The sequence below is a fragment of the Diplotaxodon limnothrissa genome, linkage group LG10 (assembly GCF_057381915.1).
Source record: "Diplotaxodon limnothrissa isolate DT_005_m linkage group LG10, D_limnothrissa_male_GT1.1, whole genome shotgun sequence".
Taxonomy (NCBI): Eukaryota; Metazoa; Chordata; class Actinopteri; order Cichliformes; family Cichlidae; genus Diplotaxodon; species Diplotaxodon limnothrissa.
Genome location: NC_140605.1, coordinates 12,093,050 through 12,111,895, shown reverse-complemented (window position 1 = coordinate 12,111,895; position 18,846 = coordinate 12,093,050). Strand labels below are relative to the sequence as shown.

General features: G+C 42.4%; 1 protein-coding gene across 2 annotated transcripts in view; it reads right to left on the bottom strand.

The window, feature by feature from the left end:
* Positions 1-18,846, bottom strand: part of abr (ABR activator of RhoGEF and GTPase) — a 121,683-nt gene that overhangs the window by 28,974 nt on the left and 73,863 nt on the right. For both annotated transcript variants that reach the window (XM_085364403.1, XM_085364404.1), the window contains exons 11-16: positions 16,615-16,734; positions 16,288-16,363; positions 16,075-16,179; positions 13,474-13,548; positions 7,643-7,740; positions 7,412-7,543 (exon numbers count right to left, since the gene is read on the bottom strand). In XM_085364403.1, the coding sequence (XP_085220529.1) occupies positions 7,412-7,543; positions 7,643-7,740; positions 13,474-13,548; positions 16,075-16,179; positions 16,288-16,363; positions 16,615-16,734 (606 nt within the window). The remainder of the gene's footprint in view (positions 1-7,411; positions 7,544-7,642; positions 7,741-13,473; positions 13,549-16,074; positions 16,180-16,287; positions 16,364-16,614; positions 16,735-18,846) is intronic.

Sequence of the window (18,846 nt, the reverse complement as noted above, 5' to 3'; positions counted from 1 at the left end):
AGGGAAAGGGAGAAAGTATCTTGGTCTCACTGGGGTTTGGGGGATTTAACAAACAAAAAAAAAAAAAAAAAAGAGTTGCAGCTGGTGTTCAGAGACTTGTTTCTGTCAGAGATGTGAAATCTGATTAAGAACGAAGGCAGAGAGACACTGTGGGGTGTCTCTGTAAAGCTGGCTCATCAGTCAGCCAAGGACAAAGGGGGACAATGAAGAAGGGCAGAAAAATCCTTTTTCACTTTGTTGTAGAGATTTAGATGAGGAAATCAATTCTCATACTGGTGCACTGATTACAAGAATGCAGCCAACAGCTGTTTCGTGTAGGATAGAAATAAAGATTATGGAAAATCACTGTCTGGTTTTAACAGAACACACAAAAAAAATTGAGCAGAATTTTTGATTTACCACCACCGTGTTTAAAGTCACGTTTAGTCTCTGTAGCTCACATGCATCATGCTACCCAAATACCTCCTTTGCAACTAAGTACTTTAGAGTTTTGCCACTTGATTTTAAACACACATAAACAAAGATGAGAAAAGCCCAGAACTGTACACAGGGCTGGGCCTCACAATGTGCTGGCAGGCAGAGTCAAGCATGAAATGGGCTTTATCCCTCAGAGAGTCAGGCGGGGACGTGATGAGAGGACTGAGGTGATTCGCTGCCCCGAGCCCCCACCCCAATGTCATCTGCTGTGTATAATTCCACAGCTCGAGAACAGCCAGGAGATGTGTGTATGTGAGATATGAGAAACCTGAGGCCTGAACTAGAAAGTCCTAGAATACAAAAACAAATCGGGGGAACAGAGGTTTTAAATGAAATTACTCTGATATGGACTACAAAATCTCTTTTGTCAGCATTTACTGGCTTGGTAGCAGTGGCTGGATAAGAGCTGGCTGTCGGAAACACAGCAGCGTAACAAAGACAATGAGAGGCTGGGGTGTTAACTAGAAGTCTACTTGTGATTACTAATGACCACTTCTTACTTCTCTTTCTGTTCTTGCCTCCATCTGCAGTGTTATTCTCTTCATGTCTCAGGCCACGATGTTACTTGGCAGCAGAAACAATGAGAACAACACAGGGAAGTTTGATCAACAGCTACAACAACTGATCATGATTTGCTAAAAAGAAAAAAGAAAAGACAAAAAAAAAACCCCAGGCTCTTGAGGTTGGACAAGAGGCTCTCATCCCGATCATGATTTTCTGGCGATGCAGCGTTCGTGGCCTCTCATGTTTGAGTGTTCAAACATGACACTCTTTGTATTATCTGAAAGCCCCTTTAGACTGTTACCAATTATTCCTGAACCCTGAACTCTTTTATGAGACAAAAGGGTGGTAGCAACTGCACAGAGAAATTCACGGTTCCTCTCTGGAGAGCATTTCATTTCTCAGGCTGTGATGAGATCCTTTGTTCTCACTTTAACTCCCAGCATCACATAATTGGCCACCATCTGGGACTCTCATTCCTATTCTTTTGCTCCATGTCATTCTCTTCTGTTTCCCTCCGACCGCCTTTACCACATGTTCTACATATGCATGTTTTCATGGTAGGAAATCAGACATCTGTTGTCAATGCCTAATTCTTTCCTGAAGGATTATGTAATGTTATGATGAGGAACAATTACTGAACTAGCTTGCCCTCGACATTTCGGCGGTTCATTGGAAAGCAGTGCATTTGTACTTTTTAGCAAGGGGGAAAAAAAAGAAAGGTACAAATGTGGAAGAGAGCAATGTGAAGGGGTCCCAAAGAGATCCTCTGGCCTTTAAGTGGCCTTTTCACATTCTCGCTTTATTCTTCCACTGTCCTTATCCATCCGGTAGCCCTTCTGCTTCACATGGATCACCGTTTACTTTCTTTTCTAGCCGAATCAAATCTCTGCCCAACGCCCACAACTAGCGCAGATAGCAGCAGCTGACGCTTTTTCTTCTGACATCTCTTTACTTGTAACTTTCTAGATTCAGAATCAAATCTGAGATGGACTGCCATAAAACTTTGTAAGCACATTCATGTTCCCCTAAAAATGAATTATAATAACTTTGGCGGTTGCTCAAATTGTCCAGCTCCATTATCCAAATTAAAAAGACTTTAGCCTCATCTGTACTTTGTTTTCACTGCTAATCAGTTAATGGTACTTTGGCATGCTAAACTAGGACTGTAATAACACAACAAACGACATTATATCTGTTAAGTATCAGCATGTGCAGCCATAACCTCTTTGCATTTTCTAAGCAGTGTAAAGACCACAGCATATAACTGTAGATAAAAGATGGGGCTTGTCACCCACTAGATTGTCGATCTTAAACTTGAGTGCTTCAAATGTCGCCATCCTAGCTTTTAAATCCAGACGTCACTGTTATTTAAACAAGTGTCCTCCTGACACATTCTTTTCTAGGCCTGGCATTAGACTGGAAACAATCTCAGATATTATTTAGCGACTTACAAACTGAATGGAAGGCTACTACACGATTAGCATCATGCCATTAATACTTAAGGACATCTCGGCCTTCGGTTTGCATGAGAGCAGTCCAGCGTTACAATCCTTATTTTTGCTTTTCTTTCAAGTCTAGACCGTCCAAGAAAAACCCAACAAAAGCATCAAGCTTGATGAAAAACGGTGATCAAATGTGACCTTTTTTTGTAACATACACTCAAACTAAATTTGGCAGGTCTGGGGTTTTTCCTATTCTACTCCCAGAGAGAAGATAGATAGGGAAAAAACGGGGGTATCTGCACATTCGCATGATCTGAGAGTGCGTGTAGTTATTTAGGGCATGCATATCCCAAGTGGCAGGGAGTGAATGTTTTAAGAGGGAACAAAGGCTGTCTAAGTGAGGGCTTCTTTGTGGAAAGATGACAGGGAAAAAATAAAAATCCATCAAAAAGCTGCTATCAGCTCCACTGATCAAGGATCGTCTGATGAGGAAGTCGGCTTAATTGGGGCCCATCAATAAAAAAAAGTGCCATATGCTCAAACACAGAGACCATGAGATATGAGACTCATTAAAAAACATGGCTTAAAAACTGCAAAGGGAAGAAACATAATAAAATAAGTAGGCTTAGGAGTAAGAGAGCAAATGAGCACTGGGACAATCTTTGTTAAGCAGTGAACATCCACACTCCCCATCCCAACATACAACACCAGGCCAGACAAAGGAGGTATAAGCTAATAAATGTCAGGTAATGTAGCCGGCTGAAGTTATTGATATCGTTTACAATGTATTAGCCTGTCACCCAGCTGTGTGTGTGTATGTGAGTCTGTGGTTTTCCCCCCAGGGGGGCTGAACACACACAGTGGAGTCCCATCTGTTAGCGTTGATGACAGCAGTGTGTGTGTGGATGTGTATAGCCACAGGGGCTGTGTGCATGGTGGAAACATGACAAATCGCAGCCCTAAAGGACAGGGCACAACAATAAAATAGATGACACCATCTATTAGACACTAATTAATATTAATATCTACACACTGACACATGGAAACACACACCTTCATTAAAACCACTGAGCTTTGAGTTAAAAACTAACATTGCATGAAATTCCGCCACCTTGCATCGCCCAGAGGGAAGATGTGTTGGAAAAAACATGCATTCTAGGAGAAAAAAAGCCTAGAAGAGTCCGAGGCCCAATTCCCATAAAAAACAAATAAAAGGAGAACCTATTTTATTCCTGGGAGTGTTAATAACATGCTAAGCAGCACCAGAATGTAGAATTTACCCCCCATAATAATAAGAAATGAAAAATGGAAAAATCTCCCTACGCTTGCTTCACTGTTTACATCATAGTGTGCATACTTCTAAATACACTCACCAGGCTGTATTTCATTCTAATGAGAGCTTTATGTTGGCATCAAGTTTGACGCAGTACTTGAGAGATGAGATCAGAGCTCGGGGCCTGAGCTTTCTACACTGGCACATTTCCACCGGTCTAGAAGTTTTACTGCTACGATCAGCCGGCTACTATCCCAAACAATGGCACTTTGACCAATAAACCCCTCAACCTTTGCATCTAATGCTTCATCGTGATGAAAGACCTCAGGCTCCTAAGTGGGAACTTGAGTGCACGTGGATGCTCACCTCAAACTTTACAACCCCTTTGCACCCGGAGCTTTACAGTAATGCCGGCCTAATGTGTGTGCACCCCTGTCCGGCTCCGCGGCTTCGGAGAGGGAGGCGAGAGCTGCCGGGAACAAACAACATCATCACTGCTCTCCTTCTGTACCTAATGCCCAACTTCTCTGGCTCCCATTATCTCCGGGAGACTGCTCAAAACTATCAGGTTATTGCTTTTCGCGGCTTGACAACGCCGCACTCCGCGTCGTCTGTGTCGAGATGAGGGGCTGCCACGCGCTCAAACCAATAACAACAACCCCCAGCGTTGTGCGGTGCTGAAGGGATGATGGGAACAAGTGGGGAGGGAGAGGGCTGAAGTAGTGAGGAGATTATTAGAGCTGTTACATGACTCTTGAGAGAACACGAAGCTCCTCTATAGAAAGAACACTGAGGAGGAGGCGGTTCAGTGCAGCACCACATGGTGTTGGATGGGATCGCTTTAGTGACAGACTCGAAACAACATCAACCTCGGTTTGATATTTTTAAAAATGTGACACAGACTTGAGAAAATCCTGTGACTTGCGATGCTAATTTGCATCAAAGTATTGATAGTAGGTGTAAGTCCCATTTAATCCAATAAAACTGTCATCATGCTAATGTGATTGTGAAGGAAGCCTCACAGAAATCAGCATTTTAAAGTAACTTCAGGCCTCAAATAACCAACTTCCTGTTGTTTTCAACTCATCTTTGAAAACTTGTGCTTGTGCAAAATGATTGAAGATGTCCAACTAGAGTCTTGGGAAGCACAATACCTGCAGTAGGATCCCATTTCCTCAATTAAAGCCCTGATAGGTGGGAAATGGAGACCGACTAATGTAGTCATATGGAGCTGGGAGCTGGTGACAAATTCCTCCTCAGATAAGCCAAGTAATTAAACCCAAACAAGGTGAGCCCAGAGGAGGCTGAGATGGGCTGCACAAGTGTTATCAGATGAAAGGACTGGTGAAGCAGGGCGATATGATGCGTTTCTGCCGCTCAGCCTACCCGGTTACATAAGTGGCCCTCTGAAGACGAGTATTGCAAGTTACAGCTGACACATAAAGGGCAAACTTGCACAGTGCATGAGGTAGAGGATGGTTTAGAGGCCAAGCGAGTGTCTGCACTCTTAACCAGTGCAGGAGTTGGTGTCCTGTTTTACTTTGGCTGAATCACACTAGCAAAAATCAGAAAAAAGAAAAATCTGACCCTGAAAAGTTTATAATTTCAAAAACATCCATGTATTGGAGCTTTTAAAACTAAGTGCCATTGGTTGGAGGGGATGTCAGCCCAAATGGAAATAAAGCAATTCAATCAAGTCACCTTAATTCCCACAGTTAACGTGTGCGTGTACACTGGCGGAAATCCCACATTATGCACCTCCTTACAAGTCTGTATCAAAAAATGCTTTCTTGGTACTATCATAACAAAATCTCTGGCTCGAATCGTACCACGATCTTCTGACGATAGAGGCGATCGACTTTCTCAACAAAGTAACCACAGCGGATTTAAAAAAAAGAAGAAAGAAAAAAAAACTTCCCTCTCGATATGCCCTTTTACGGTCAGTCAGTATTCCACAAGCTTTTTAAATAAATCACAGGGTCTCCAGAGAGCAAAGCAAAACACTGAAGGCTCCTTCTCAACCCAGCTTCAGGAAAGCAAACAGCTCAGGTCCTGCTCTCTGTGGGCTCTGCAGGACTCCTTCGTGGCTGTAATAAACATATGAGTCTAACACAAGTGCCACCATGTCTGAAGCATTCATGAACATTTAAAGAATGACAAGAAACCAACTAATAAGCAGTAAGACCATAAATTCTCCTGTTTTAGGACACATATGTTGTTTCATTCAGAGACTTAAGCAGCAGTGTTGTGCTCAGGATCAGGGCCTTTGCATTCAGTGGATGCACTGTTGACAGGTTCACCCACAAACCTACTATGTATAACATATTCACAGTATTCCCACCCCCCACGCGTCTGGGACAGAACATGCCATTCTATCCGCCTTACTAAACCTCCACACACACACCCCCCCCCAGCAAAAGCATGTGGTGTATTTGTTTGTTTTCTGCGGGGGGAGAGGGGAGGGTTCTGCCTGATGTTGGCTTGAAATCGATGTTCCCAGTAACGTTTCAGCAGCAGCATCCGCCTCAGGTTTTCATAGTTAAGTCACAATGTTGCAGAACTAATGAGCTGATGTAGCTTCTATTGTATCCCATTGTCTGTTAAACCAGCACTAAAATCTCAGTCTTAAAAGTTTAACTACTCACTGCCTGATATTGAAGCTGTCGATAAGGCACAAAAAGATGCCATTTCAGGCAGGGTGTTTTGCTTTCAAAGCCAACACTGAAGGACGTAAAGCATCAAAATGAAAGAGAAAAGACTGGAAAGATCTAGTGACAAACAGGAAATGCTGTAACAAACAACAAACTTCAAAGCCCCTTTAAGAGACTGCGGGAACTTGGGTCTGAGGAGAAACATATCCGCTCATTCACATAAGATTTATAAGATTTATAAGATATTTTTGAGACACATTCCTCCCCTAAAAATCCAACTTTACAAACGTGACTGATGTGTGTCCCACTTTCCTGATATCAGAGGAGGGAGGATTTGTATTCCTGTTTATTCCTGATGCAACTTGTAACAGATGCTTTGCATCAACTAAGAGTATTATGCTGCATGCAGCAGCCACAAACAAAACTTTACCTGCTTAGTCCAGAGTCAAAAGCAGGATTATAAATAACCTGCCATAAACTCACCTCTGGCATAGACACCCGCCACTTGAGAGAAACATGAGGGCATGAATTGAAGATAACGGCGTTTAAAAGCCCTCCGAGTTGACCCACTTTCATAATGTGAAGTTTGATCGATTACAGGGCAGCAGAGGAGGAAACTACAACAGCTGCAATTTGCAGAAAACTGACAGGAGTCAAGCTTCACTTGACCAAATAGATTTTTTTGAAGACGTTCTGGAAAAAATGGAAATGTGACACCTCTGTAGGCTTTTCAGCAAAAACTAAACAGCGAGTGGAGAACGGCATTTCGCCTCAATACCAAGAAACCGCAGATTCCACTGTGGAGGCCGTATCTAGTTAACGAGACTGAAAGGGAGTTTTATGGAGACGTTTCTCACAATAAGACAGGGGGAACCCCCCTTAAATAAACTCTCCTTCACACTATTAATCCAACCAGCATCATTAGAGGTAACCACTACAAACCATACAATTGTGTGCAGAAGCTAGACAGCTAATTAAAATGAGTCATATGGTGGAAAATCTCCCCCCAAGAGGACACAGACATCTCTCTTTGTGCATGGTCTATTTTACAGCCGGTCTCCTACCTGGACTTGCCCTTTGCCCATAATCTTGTCCACAATCTCATTGTCGTCTTTGTTCAGCATGCTTTTGTCGTAACACTTCTCGTAGCACAGGATCCGAAGGTACTGGGAGCCCTCCAACTCAATCTCAAACTCCTGTGCAGTGACACGGATGTAAACAAGGAGAACAATGAAGATGAAAACAGCACAGTTAAAAAAAATAAGAAAAGAAAAAAAGATGTCTTTGCGACTGACTTCGTTCCACTGAGGCTCTGTGGTGTCCCTGAAGACTCGGGTCTTGGCCTTGCTGACAAAGTATCCAAATGAGTCTACTTCGAGAGTGCAGTATAGATCTGAAAGCACAGAGAGTAGACAGGTCGGTGAGATGAAACAACAACAGAGTATGACAGACAAAATGTGAAGCACTGGAGAACACTAAAAAAAAAAAAAAAAAAAAGAAGATCAAACATATTGTAGATGTTTAAAAATGACTAAAACATGCTGTTACACATGTTTAACTGCCGCAGACGGGTGTTGGACAGATACATTTATCGTTCCCTGTGTGGAAATTTGATAGCAGCAGAAGATACTTGACATTTCAAAGCACCATATAAAAACAATCACATGAACATAAGACGTAAAGCACACAATACAGACACTTTCCCTCTCCGAGCATCTTAGGGATGATTTTGGCCAGACCAGCTTCCAATGAAAGACAAGTGGATTCTTTTTGCACTGCAACTGATTGATTTACTGGAAAAGGTCAAATATATATAGCATCAATCCTCCAATTGAACTGCCTGATATTTAAATATACATTTGAGTCTTTATTTAATGAATAAATAAAATAAAATATTTTCCCTTGAAGCCATGATGATGTGTTAACATAATAACCAACAGCCAAAAATCCATTAAAAAACTCAACTTAGGACACAAGACTTGTCTTATGAAAAGAAAGAAAACAACTAAATATGAGGGAAGCTGTGAACAGTGAATGTTGGAATCACCATAAGAGCACAGCCAAAAGTGCAAACATGTATAAAAGTATCACTTCTAAAGACTGATTTCACAGATTTCTAACAAATGTGCAATTAAAAGGTGAAAAAAGCCCTCCAATTTGTCAATATGCTACCGTTTGACAGCAGACAGGCAACAATCTCCTCCCTGTGTACACAATCAGCACCGGCAGCCCCTCGCCACTCTTAACATCCTCATACCGCAGCAGTATCCCGCCCCGCTTCCCTCCTCTGGGATCAGCTCACACTCAGCTCTTACACAGAGCAATTAAGTCTGTTAATGTGTTTCTTTAAATGCTCCTGAAACCATTCCTGCAGACTGTGCTACCAGCTGTCTGTAAAGCGTCTCCACTACATCCCCTATGTTGGACTTAACCCCTCGGGTTAACTTCCACTAGACAGCATGATGGATGGGTGAGTGGTTCGACCTTTCACCGGGACAGTCACTAAGATTAAGCAAGAGAGCTGAACGGCAGGGGAGTGGGTTTAATTACATATGCAATAAAATAAAAAAAGACATTAATTTAAACAAACAAAAAAAAAGTCACAAGCAAAGTCATCATCACGATCACAAGATTTAAGAGCCTGACACGAGCCGGGTTATGAGAGGATACCAACCACATCACCTGGATGAGCTGCGACTGGAAAAAAGGGTTGCACATGTATCTATAGGATAAAAAGGAGCGTACAGTATAAAGGAATGTCGTCCCATCTGGTTTTATTCCCCCTTTGTTTGTTTTCTCAGCATCCTAAAAGGTTTTGCCATAATCACTCCCAGTTAGGAAGAGATTAGCGGTGGTGGTACGAGGGAAGTTCAATGAAGGGGAAATTCAGTGCGACCATCTGGGGGATATTTAAAAAAAAACATGAAGCAGTTATTGCACGCTTCCGCTATGTACGGAAGCATAACAGCTCACGGCTGTCACTTCTGATTTGACATCTGGAAAAATCCTTAAACTACCTGTCACAGTCTGCTTCATTAAAGAGGCGGCAACATTCTGATGGTTGCAATGAGCGATTCAACCGGTTCTTTGTGTGCAACTCTAATGTGATTTAATCCTCTTCGTTTCATCTAGCCCTGGAGTAGAGAAGCGTATACATAGTCCTGAGCAGCTCCCAGTTTTCTCTGGAAGTTTATTTCCTCTCCAGCTGAAATGGGTTTATGTGCCTAGACCTAAAATTCAAACAAGGCCATGGAGAGCATATTTTGAGAGGTCTTTGTGTCCTCACAGTGGATCCAAGAGGGCTTTGAGAAGTAGGACAGACTAAAAGAGGCCTGGAGTTTTCATTTTTCTGGCAGGTCGCCACCAGGCTCAGAGTATGAGGGGGATTTATTGGTCAGCATGGGGTCTCTGACCCCTAAATACAGGGTTAATGGATACCATCCTTTTCCATCTCAATTAGCTGTGGGCTGTAGCCCTTGTGGGGCGCGTATGTTCTTATACAGCAGGCTAATCTTTGCCCGAGGCTGCGCCGAATGCTGGTTCAAACTGTTGGTTCACAGAATCAGGAGACGCGTGATAATCAGTTCAACTAACTAGTGTCTCAGCAGCTACAGATCACAGTCACCAAAACCGCTGCTTCAGGACAAAATATTCTTCTCAGACTACAAAACATAATAAGCAGGGAAATGCCATAATTCAACTGTTTAAACAGAACCCAGAAGAAGAAAACTAATAAAAGCCTGACATAGAGAATACATGCAGCCATGGCTGGATTGGATTACACAGAAATACAGTCTTGAGAACGTGTGAACACTTTCAGCAGTGGTTTGAACTTGAGCCTTACAGGAAAAACATCGAAAAGCAAAAACGTCAAAACGAAACAAAAATTTTAAAAATGCCAAGTAGGTGCTTTAACTGTGCATTGACCATAAAATAAAATTTTAAAATGCACCTTTCTCTCATCTTCTAATGTGGATCTGTGCCCCCACCCTATGCAGAAAGTGCAGTTCTATAGGTGTGTATTGAGCTAACTGTTGCATCTTTCTGAAGGGAACGACATGCAAACACTCACACATACAAACAAATAAAAATAAAGCAAGAATAAAATGACATGACATGTTTTTTGCTTCTCATCTAGGTCAGTATTTCCATAGATTTTTTTTCTATCTGAGTTTTTGGGAGACGCTCAACTCCCAGCTTTTCCCTCTGTGACCCAGTTTGACTAACTTTGCCCTGGGCTGCGCTTCCAAGCCCTTTCCCACTGGGGGAAGATTGTAGTGGCATAAATAACAGCTTCAGTAAAATCTTCGACTATATGCTTACTTGATTTAAAAAAAAAAAAAAAAAAAAAAAAGGAGGGGGAGGGGGAAAGAGAAAGCCTACTGTGGAGCATTCAGTGCCCACTTAACCTGACACAGTGAATAATGACTGCTGTTTCAGATCATTACACATTTCCATTCTAATATGAAAATAATCACCATTTGCAATAACAGAAACCACATGCGCACACACGATTATGCAAAAGAGGAAATTGCTGCAAAATCCTCGCACATTGAAATCTGAAATGCCAGAGACGATAAAGTAGAGTACCGACAACGCAACTGGAACCGCGCTGAAGCTTTAACACAGGCTGGAACATCGCCACACAAAACCTGTACACAAACCGAATCCCATCATTAAGCTACATCTGGAGGGGGCTTTGTAATTTTAGTCATTTGTGGTATTGGAGGAAATTCTACAAGCAGAGGAATACAGTGTGTCTCAGTGATCTCTGTATGTGTTTGAAACCCCAGAGAAACTGTGCCGATGCTGGACAGGTTTTAAAAACTAAACATGAATATTAAATAAAGCTGTAGGAAGCAATTGGCAAAGATGTACCGTCCTGATGTTAGTCAGACATAGTCACCATAAAAGGCGTGTATTATATTACTAAGGGTTTATTTAATTTGAGCTATTATTTGATTTCTTTTGTTGAACTTTCAAATTAAATAAAACTGTTGTTGCTGAATTGATCACTTAACCTTTAGTGCAGTTAAGCCTTTTCTATAAAATGAACCCCGCTCCAGACTGATGGACGACAAGAAGAGAGGTGGATGAAATGATGCATCCATCATGCCTTCTTCTACTAAGTCTGTGGGGGATGTATTTTGATGTGGGGTGCTTCAGTTTGTCAGGTCCAGCTTCACCTGGATACACTGCATGACCAGATTTTTCCATCTTTATCCTCTGACAGTACAGGAATATTTCAAGAACACAATACAAGAATTCATTGCGCTCAAATTGTGAAAGAGTGGTTAAGGAGACCTCATTGTCTCACATGCACCGGCCACCGCAGAGTCCAGATCTCAACCCCATTGAGATTTTTTGGGATGTGTTATGTAAGACTTCATGTTCTCCCATCATCAATGCAAAACTCTGAATGGAAACAAACGTTGTGACATTGCCAAAGTTTATTAGGGACTCGAATGTTACAGGCGATCTGGGGAGATTTTGGAGCATGTGACTGTTTTTGTTTTGCAGGGCAGAGTATGATAGCAGACACTACACTTTCCTCATTCTTCTTTTTTCGACTGCTTCCTTTAGGGGTCACCTCAGCGAATCATTTGCCTCCATCTCACCCTCTCCCTCCAAACGGCTCATTCCTTCTCTCCATCATATCAGTCACCTCCCTCCCTTTACTAGTCACAGTCCCTACATTTAAAGGCGTTTTTGTTTACATGGAGACTCAGAACCCACAGCAGTTCAAAACTAGACTTTTGAACTAACCTATATAGTATTAAAAGATTGGTATAACCATACTGAAGAGATTGCCTAATCCTGAAATCACAGCAATAAACCTTACAAAGTAAAATATGAATAATGAACACATGCCACTGGAAATACATCATCAGGTATAGTAGATAAATTTACTTCAGTGACTCACACACATACATATAAACAGTGATCACCCACCCATTTATCTACCACAAGTAAAAGGCATTAAACCTGTGTAAACACACATTAGAGGACCTGTACGAATGAATGAAATCAGATATAAGTTATGGATGGCTGAAGCTTCACTTTAACTCCAATAATTAAATCTGATAATTAATAATTCGACTCTTGTCCTCATTTAGAACACTTGTCTGTGTAACAGTAGTGTTATATATCATCAAGGTCAGCACTTCTCTCACGGCATCCCCGTAAACCTCCCTCATCATCATCATGAACACCACGGTCCCAAACAAGTCCAGCACATCCTCCATGCCTCCACGGCTTGCATGCCCCACCCTGGGTCTGTACGCTCCACTGGAGATACCAACATCAAAACTGTATCAGTGAAACTACCAAAGTTGCTTCCACACACACACACACACACATACTCCATAAAGCCTTTAGCTCTCTGCGCTCCATTGAGGATCAAACAGGCTTTCAGGAGAGAGTGCTTTCCAATCCATTAACTGGGAAATTCTTGTGGGCCAGCACTGAAGGCTGTCATGGTAACTGAGGAAATCATTTCTCCCTCTCCATCTCTTCTCCTGATATTCGATATTTGAACTGGTGCTTGAGCAACACGGGGCACGGAGTGTACCGGAGCACCAGCTGTCCACCGCTGACACATCTGAAACAGCCTTTGTGGAGGTTCAGCCAACGTCAAGCTCGGTAGATAACACACACGCATACACACGCACACAGCTATACAAAGAAACATTTGTGCAAGGTAAGGCAATAGCATAGTGTGTGAACAAAGACGAGTGGTATTACAATTGCCAGCTGTCCACTTCTGAATGCTGCTGTTTGTGATTTTGACGTTCCTCCTTTTCAATGTGCCTTCAGCATCTTTGTCACTTGTGATGTCTGCTTAACGAAAACAACCGCAGGAATCCCACTTTGGCTTCAACGCTTCCTCTGAGACAACCTCATTCTCTCCCTCTCTCTCTTGATTTTTCCTTCCTTTGCATCTTGGCCATGTGATGATGGAAACTGCATGTGCCGGCTGTGATGATTGACTGGGTCATGTGTTTTGCTGGCAGACAAGTATATGCGCAGCCGCTATGTGTAAGCAGATGCTGAGCCGGAGTGTGCGCACAAGTGCAGTTAGAGGAAAAAAAAAAAGAAAAAAAGAAGCTGTTTCTGGCAGACTTACTGGCTGACTGCTCGAATCCTTTGGCAGAGTGGACAATCACATGCAGAAAGCCGTACAGGCCAGGAGTCTCCTCATCTGGAAAACAAGCACACAGAGCAGTTAGAGCAGCACGGGTGCACATACGGGAGTCCGTGCACAAAAATCAGCAGGGTAATCAGAAGTCATTGCAAACTATAAAATGTATGATCCTCCGGCATCCTGTCTTTATCTCTGCGATGATATTGTAAAGAAAAAAGATAAACTGTGAGAGAAAGAAACAAAGGAGAAGGAACTCGTCTCATGGAGCATGAGCTCTACCAGCAGGTTTCATTTCATTTCTGCTGCATCTCGTACATTTTTTTGTTCCTGTACTGCCTGATCACTAAATGCTAATGATGATACTAGCTCTCTCTCTCGAGCTTACCCTATTTTGCACCTGTGTGCAGGCTATTAGTCTTTATTATCACTGACAGCTGTGGTATTATTTTCTATCTGTTGCAGACTCGTTTACTGGCACTGACACTAAACTTGCTTCTGTTGTTTCCAACAGCAGGACTTTAATGCTACATGCTCTTTCAGCTTTTTGTGAACGAGTCTCTTTCCCTTCGCTGGAAGCGGGTCAGCTCACGTGGCCATTTAGAGCACCTTTTCCCCCTCTGTCGGCTCATGAATTAGTGGTATTCATCAAGGTAAAATGAACCATGCAAATATGTGTGAAGTTTGAAAGTTCACTGTTAAAGCGTGTGTTGCCACATCCAGATCCATTCAAACTAAAATTGCTCAGTGGGGCAGATTAGTGGGAACCCTAGTGGGTTTTTGTATTCTTTCTTGGGTGGTCCGAACTGGAGATTACATTCTTATTGTTTTTAATCATTCATTTGAGTGTTTTGGTTCTCATTCCCTCCAGCAGTCAGTTATCAACATTTGAGAAGAGACAGATTAAACTTCACATGACTTCAGAAAAAAACAGAATAAAACGAAATCAGGGAAACGGCTGAGGAAACAACTATTGGAGGATCTGAAAGAAAATTAACCGTTATTACAGCCTTTTGTCAGATTGGCATCAGACCACACATTAGCAGTGCACAGACGTCTGCCATCGAAACTGAGCTGCCCTTTGAATAGAGATCGTGGGTGGATCTCTTTTTTTTTTTTTTTGGCCAGCCCATACACCCCTCTTTGTACCGCCGACAGAAACATGAAGAGGATACAGTCCTGCTTTGGTTGAGGCCTGTGAAGCCCGGCTGCTTCCTGGTAAATAAACCAGGGTGGAGGGCAGCAGAACTGCTGTGAGCTCCACTGTTGGCAGCTGAGAGGAGAGCAGTCAGCCCTCGGGGTTAACTGTGCGTGTGTGTTTTATATAACTAACAGGGGAGTTTCACAGAGAGTCGGTTCATAGGTTCAGCATCATAGCAGACCGACTGCCCTTTCTATCTATTATGCTCAATGGAAAACCATGAACTAATATGTGATAACTGATGATTATTCAATGGAGTCAAATGAAAGAGTGAGTATTTAAGTCATCCATCCTCTTAAGTATGAGAGACATTCCTCCACCAGCTGGTCTCCATTTAAACCCCTGCTGTGCTCCCTGCATCACATGTCAGGATGGAGGTGTGTGTGTGTGTGTGTGTGTGTGTTTATTCTAGCTTCGTAATGAGGAGCGGGTCAAAAGTCTAAGACAACGCAGGAGTTGAAGTCTGATTTAAAACACAGGAATCTCAGTAAGCTCTCACAGAAAGCAGCAGGAAGATAACATGTAAGGAAAAGTCCACCAAAGCAGTGAGAAGAACCTGTTTAGGGAAAGCAAACAGAGTTAATTCTCTTATTAAAACCATGTCAAGTGGTGCAAATGCATTTTTAACAGTAATCTGTCTGTATGTCATGTTGTGTATCCATGTGTGGTGTTATGTACTGTCACGTCTGACTTACTTATCTGTTATTTTGACAGCCTGATGCCGTGTTAAATGTTAAATTAAAAAAACAGAGAATCAGACATAAAGTTCAGTTGCATTGAAATAAAACACCTCGTTTGGGGGCGTGGGGTAAAGCACACCAAAAAATATGCTACCACTTAAGTGTCACTTGTCATTCTGCTGACTACTTTGAAAATACAAAACTAAAATCCATCTGAAAATGACTTTAAATCTATTGGATATCAAACACAGAGATTCTAATGCACAGAAAGGAAACACGACACAAAAACATCAGGACAGCGTGCCTTTCAGTGTAAGAGCTCTGTGTCTGTGCATGAGTATTGTCTTTGTGTGAGAGACCCTCTTGCCATCTGAGCAGATCAGAGTAGATGGAGCAGATGGCTTTAATGTCACCCCCACCCCCCCACCCCCAAGACTCTGAGAGTGGCTGCAATGAGGAGATCGGGAGGAAAAAACAAACATATAGAAGCTGCGAGCACGCCACCGACACACTGCGCGGCACTGACTGCTCCGAGCTAGATGAGAAACATATTGTAGCCTAAATTTATCTCCTGCAAGGCCCCCCTAACTTATTATGTGGTTTTTTTAGTGCTCAGAGTGTAACAGGCACTTTTGTGTGAAGTTAAATTCAAAGCAGAGGGAAGAGGGAGAGGGAAACAAAAATGTTCCTGCTCGTGTTTCTTACCGTCTTTGTTGCCGGTGACAGGAATGTTGTGGACTGTTCGGAGTTTGAAACAAGAGCTGGTCAATACTTGGAGCTCTACAGAACTTAACACGCATGACTGGAGGTCTGGAAGAAAAAGAAAGGAAATAAATATCATAAACATCATATAGGGAGGTGGGGGTCAAACCTTTATGTTTCTGTGGAGCAGTGTTTGAAAAGTGAACACAATCGTACCTTTCTTTTGTAGTTTCTGAATGCTTTCCCTCCACTCTGACCTCTCGTAGTCAGAGGATAGCAGGAACAGGTAGCTCTACACACACACACACACACACACACACACACACACAGTTAGCAATTACAACCAAAATAGCTGGAAAAAATCCTCACTAGCACACATCAATCAGAATGATGGGAAATTCTCTGATGCTGTTTTGGGGGATTCAAACTTTAAATCTGTAACAGCAGACTCTTTGAAAGTAAAATGTGTCCCTCTAGTGGTGAAACCTGCACAGTGCAGTGACACAAATGGAGCCAGTAACAGATTAAGAATGGGCAGAATACCTTTCCATGTTTGTTGTGGATGCGAAAGGGGATGGTGGGGGAGTGCAGGAGCAACCAGGACTCCTGCTCGTTCATCTTCTTCCTGAGACGCTCCACGCGGCTCTGACCCTTCGGTGCTTTCTGCGCAAGGACACGGACAGGAAAAGAGACTGTTTGAATCTCGCTGATTGCTGAAACGTACTCATTGAAGTAAAAGAGAGTAAAACACCGAGCACTGCTGTGCAGCATCCGAAACAGTCACAATCTTTTCCTGATTGAGACAGTGAGACTTGTACTTCTCCTCTGACTCATCTCAGGTCTTGACACATACAGAAGACGCTTATATTTTTAGATTCAGTGTGACTTACAAAATGAGGGTCGAGGTGCAAGGTGGGGGGTGGGTGATTGGGGGGGTGATATGATCTGACTTTGAGAGCCCTTCCCCTTGATGTTGGGTTCCTTGTGTAACCCAGCCTGTGTTAAAGCTTCAGTGCGGTTCCAGTTGCGTTGTCGGTACTCTTCTTTATCATCTCTGGCATTTCAGATTTCAATGTGCGAGGATTTTGCAGCAATTTCCTCAGTTATAAGACTGATTTCCTTTTGTATCCATTTTCTTTGAACATTGGGTTTTACTGTGAGACTAAATTTCTGGAGCTACTTCAGCTAGAATTTAATTTTTCCATTAAGAAACAGAATGAAGCAGATGTAGCAGACGCCTGACATGATGGAAAAAAAGACAGTCACACTGAGTGTACAGTCAGCTTTATGGATCTCATCAAGTTATTTTAATGACAACATGACTGACAGTTAAAACATCTTTATTTGTACAGCACAGTCATGTTTAGCCTACAAAAACAAAAAGCCTCCAACGCAGACAAGTCTCCGTCGGGGAGTTTCACAGAGACGTAACACCAAACTTCCACCTCCAAAGTGTCATATTCCAGTATTGGCTACCTAACAACGCGGATTGGCAAATCTGAACAAGTTTAGTGGCTAAACAGGGTGTGAACGTATGAAGACGTCAGAAGCTGGTGCCCTTTTGTCCCTCAGTGTTTGTCGAGTTTAAATTTAACCAGAGCATGATAATCATAAGGCAGTGCACCAGTTACAGAGAACAAGAGAGTAACACACAAAGAAGAAAAACATATGCAGTAAAATCTAGTTCCTCATTTAAACCAAGAGATTTAGTGACCTGTCTTTGGTTAGGTTTCTATTGTCGCCTCTTTGTATGAAAAGCGGGGCGTGAAAGATTAAACTGCAGCTGATTAGTGGTTTGTGTTACATCTGCAAAGCGGTTGCAGAGATCACACTTGTAGGACCTCTTAGGTTTTAGACCCAACCCTGTCTGGTTGCGTTTGGTTGGAGGTGGCTACGTAAAATTCATCAACTGTTCAAGTGAAGATCTTTCAGTAACACCAGAATTTCTATTATTAATGAGTTGGATTTCTTTTGCTTCTCTTCTGTACGTCATGACAAAATCAAACCACCCATCGTCTATATTTTTAACCACATACAAACTGAACTTTAAAGTGAGGACTACTCAGCGTTGCCTTATTGAAATCTTTCATATTTTCCAGCAAAGTGTCTATAAGCTGCTTAAAGCAAGCCCCATACTGTGAGAGTCTTTATATATAATTCATGCAGCAGTTTCTTGACGTTATTGGAGGAAAACAAATTCATACACAGCCCCAACCCTCACCAGGAAGCGGTGAGTCAGAGCCTGCCTGGATACAATCAGCTCGATCTCTCCCGGCATTCGCCTCCTGCGACTCCACATACCAGCTGTGGTCACTCGCTGTGCTCCGGGTGGGCGAGTTTTAACGCCGTGAGAGGGGAATAACAGGAACTCTGCGCTCCTGAAGCCTTTAAATGCAGCTATGGCTGCGGGGGTGGATTACTGTGTACTTGTAACATCTTTTATTTCAACCTCAAAATGACAACTGAGCATTTCAGCATGTGCTAAACAAAACAGACTCATACCGTGGCACACACAAGTCACAGTTTAAATCTGGATCAGCACTTTTGCCACTCATACTCAAGGAAACGGCAGCTGTCCTCAGTTTCAGGATGTTTATTATTCGTACTTGGACTTGTTTTGCTGCTTGTATTCACTCACACAATAGTCACAATTCATTTAGTAAAGTCTGCGTAGGCCATAATAAAAAATGAAGTAAAGGGTCACAAAGCTTTGATATGACACCGAACTTCTGATTTACTTCTTATTTATTTTTATTTCTTAAATAAAAAGAATCC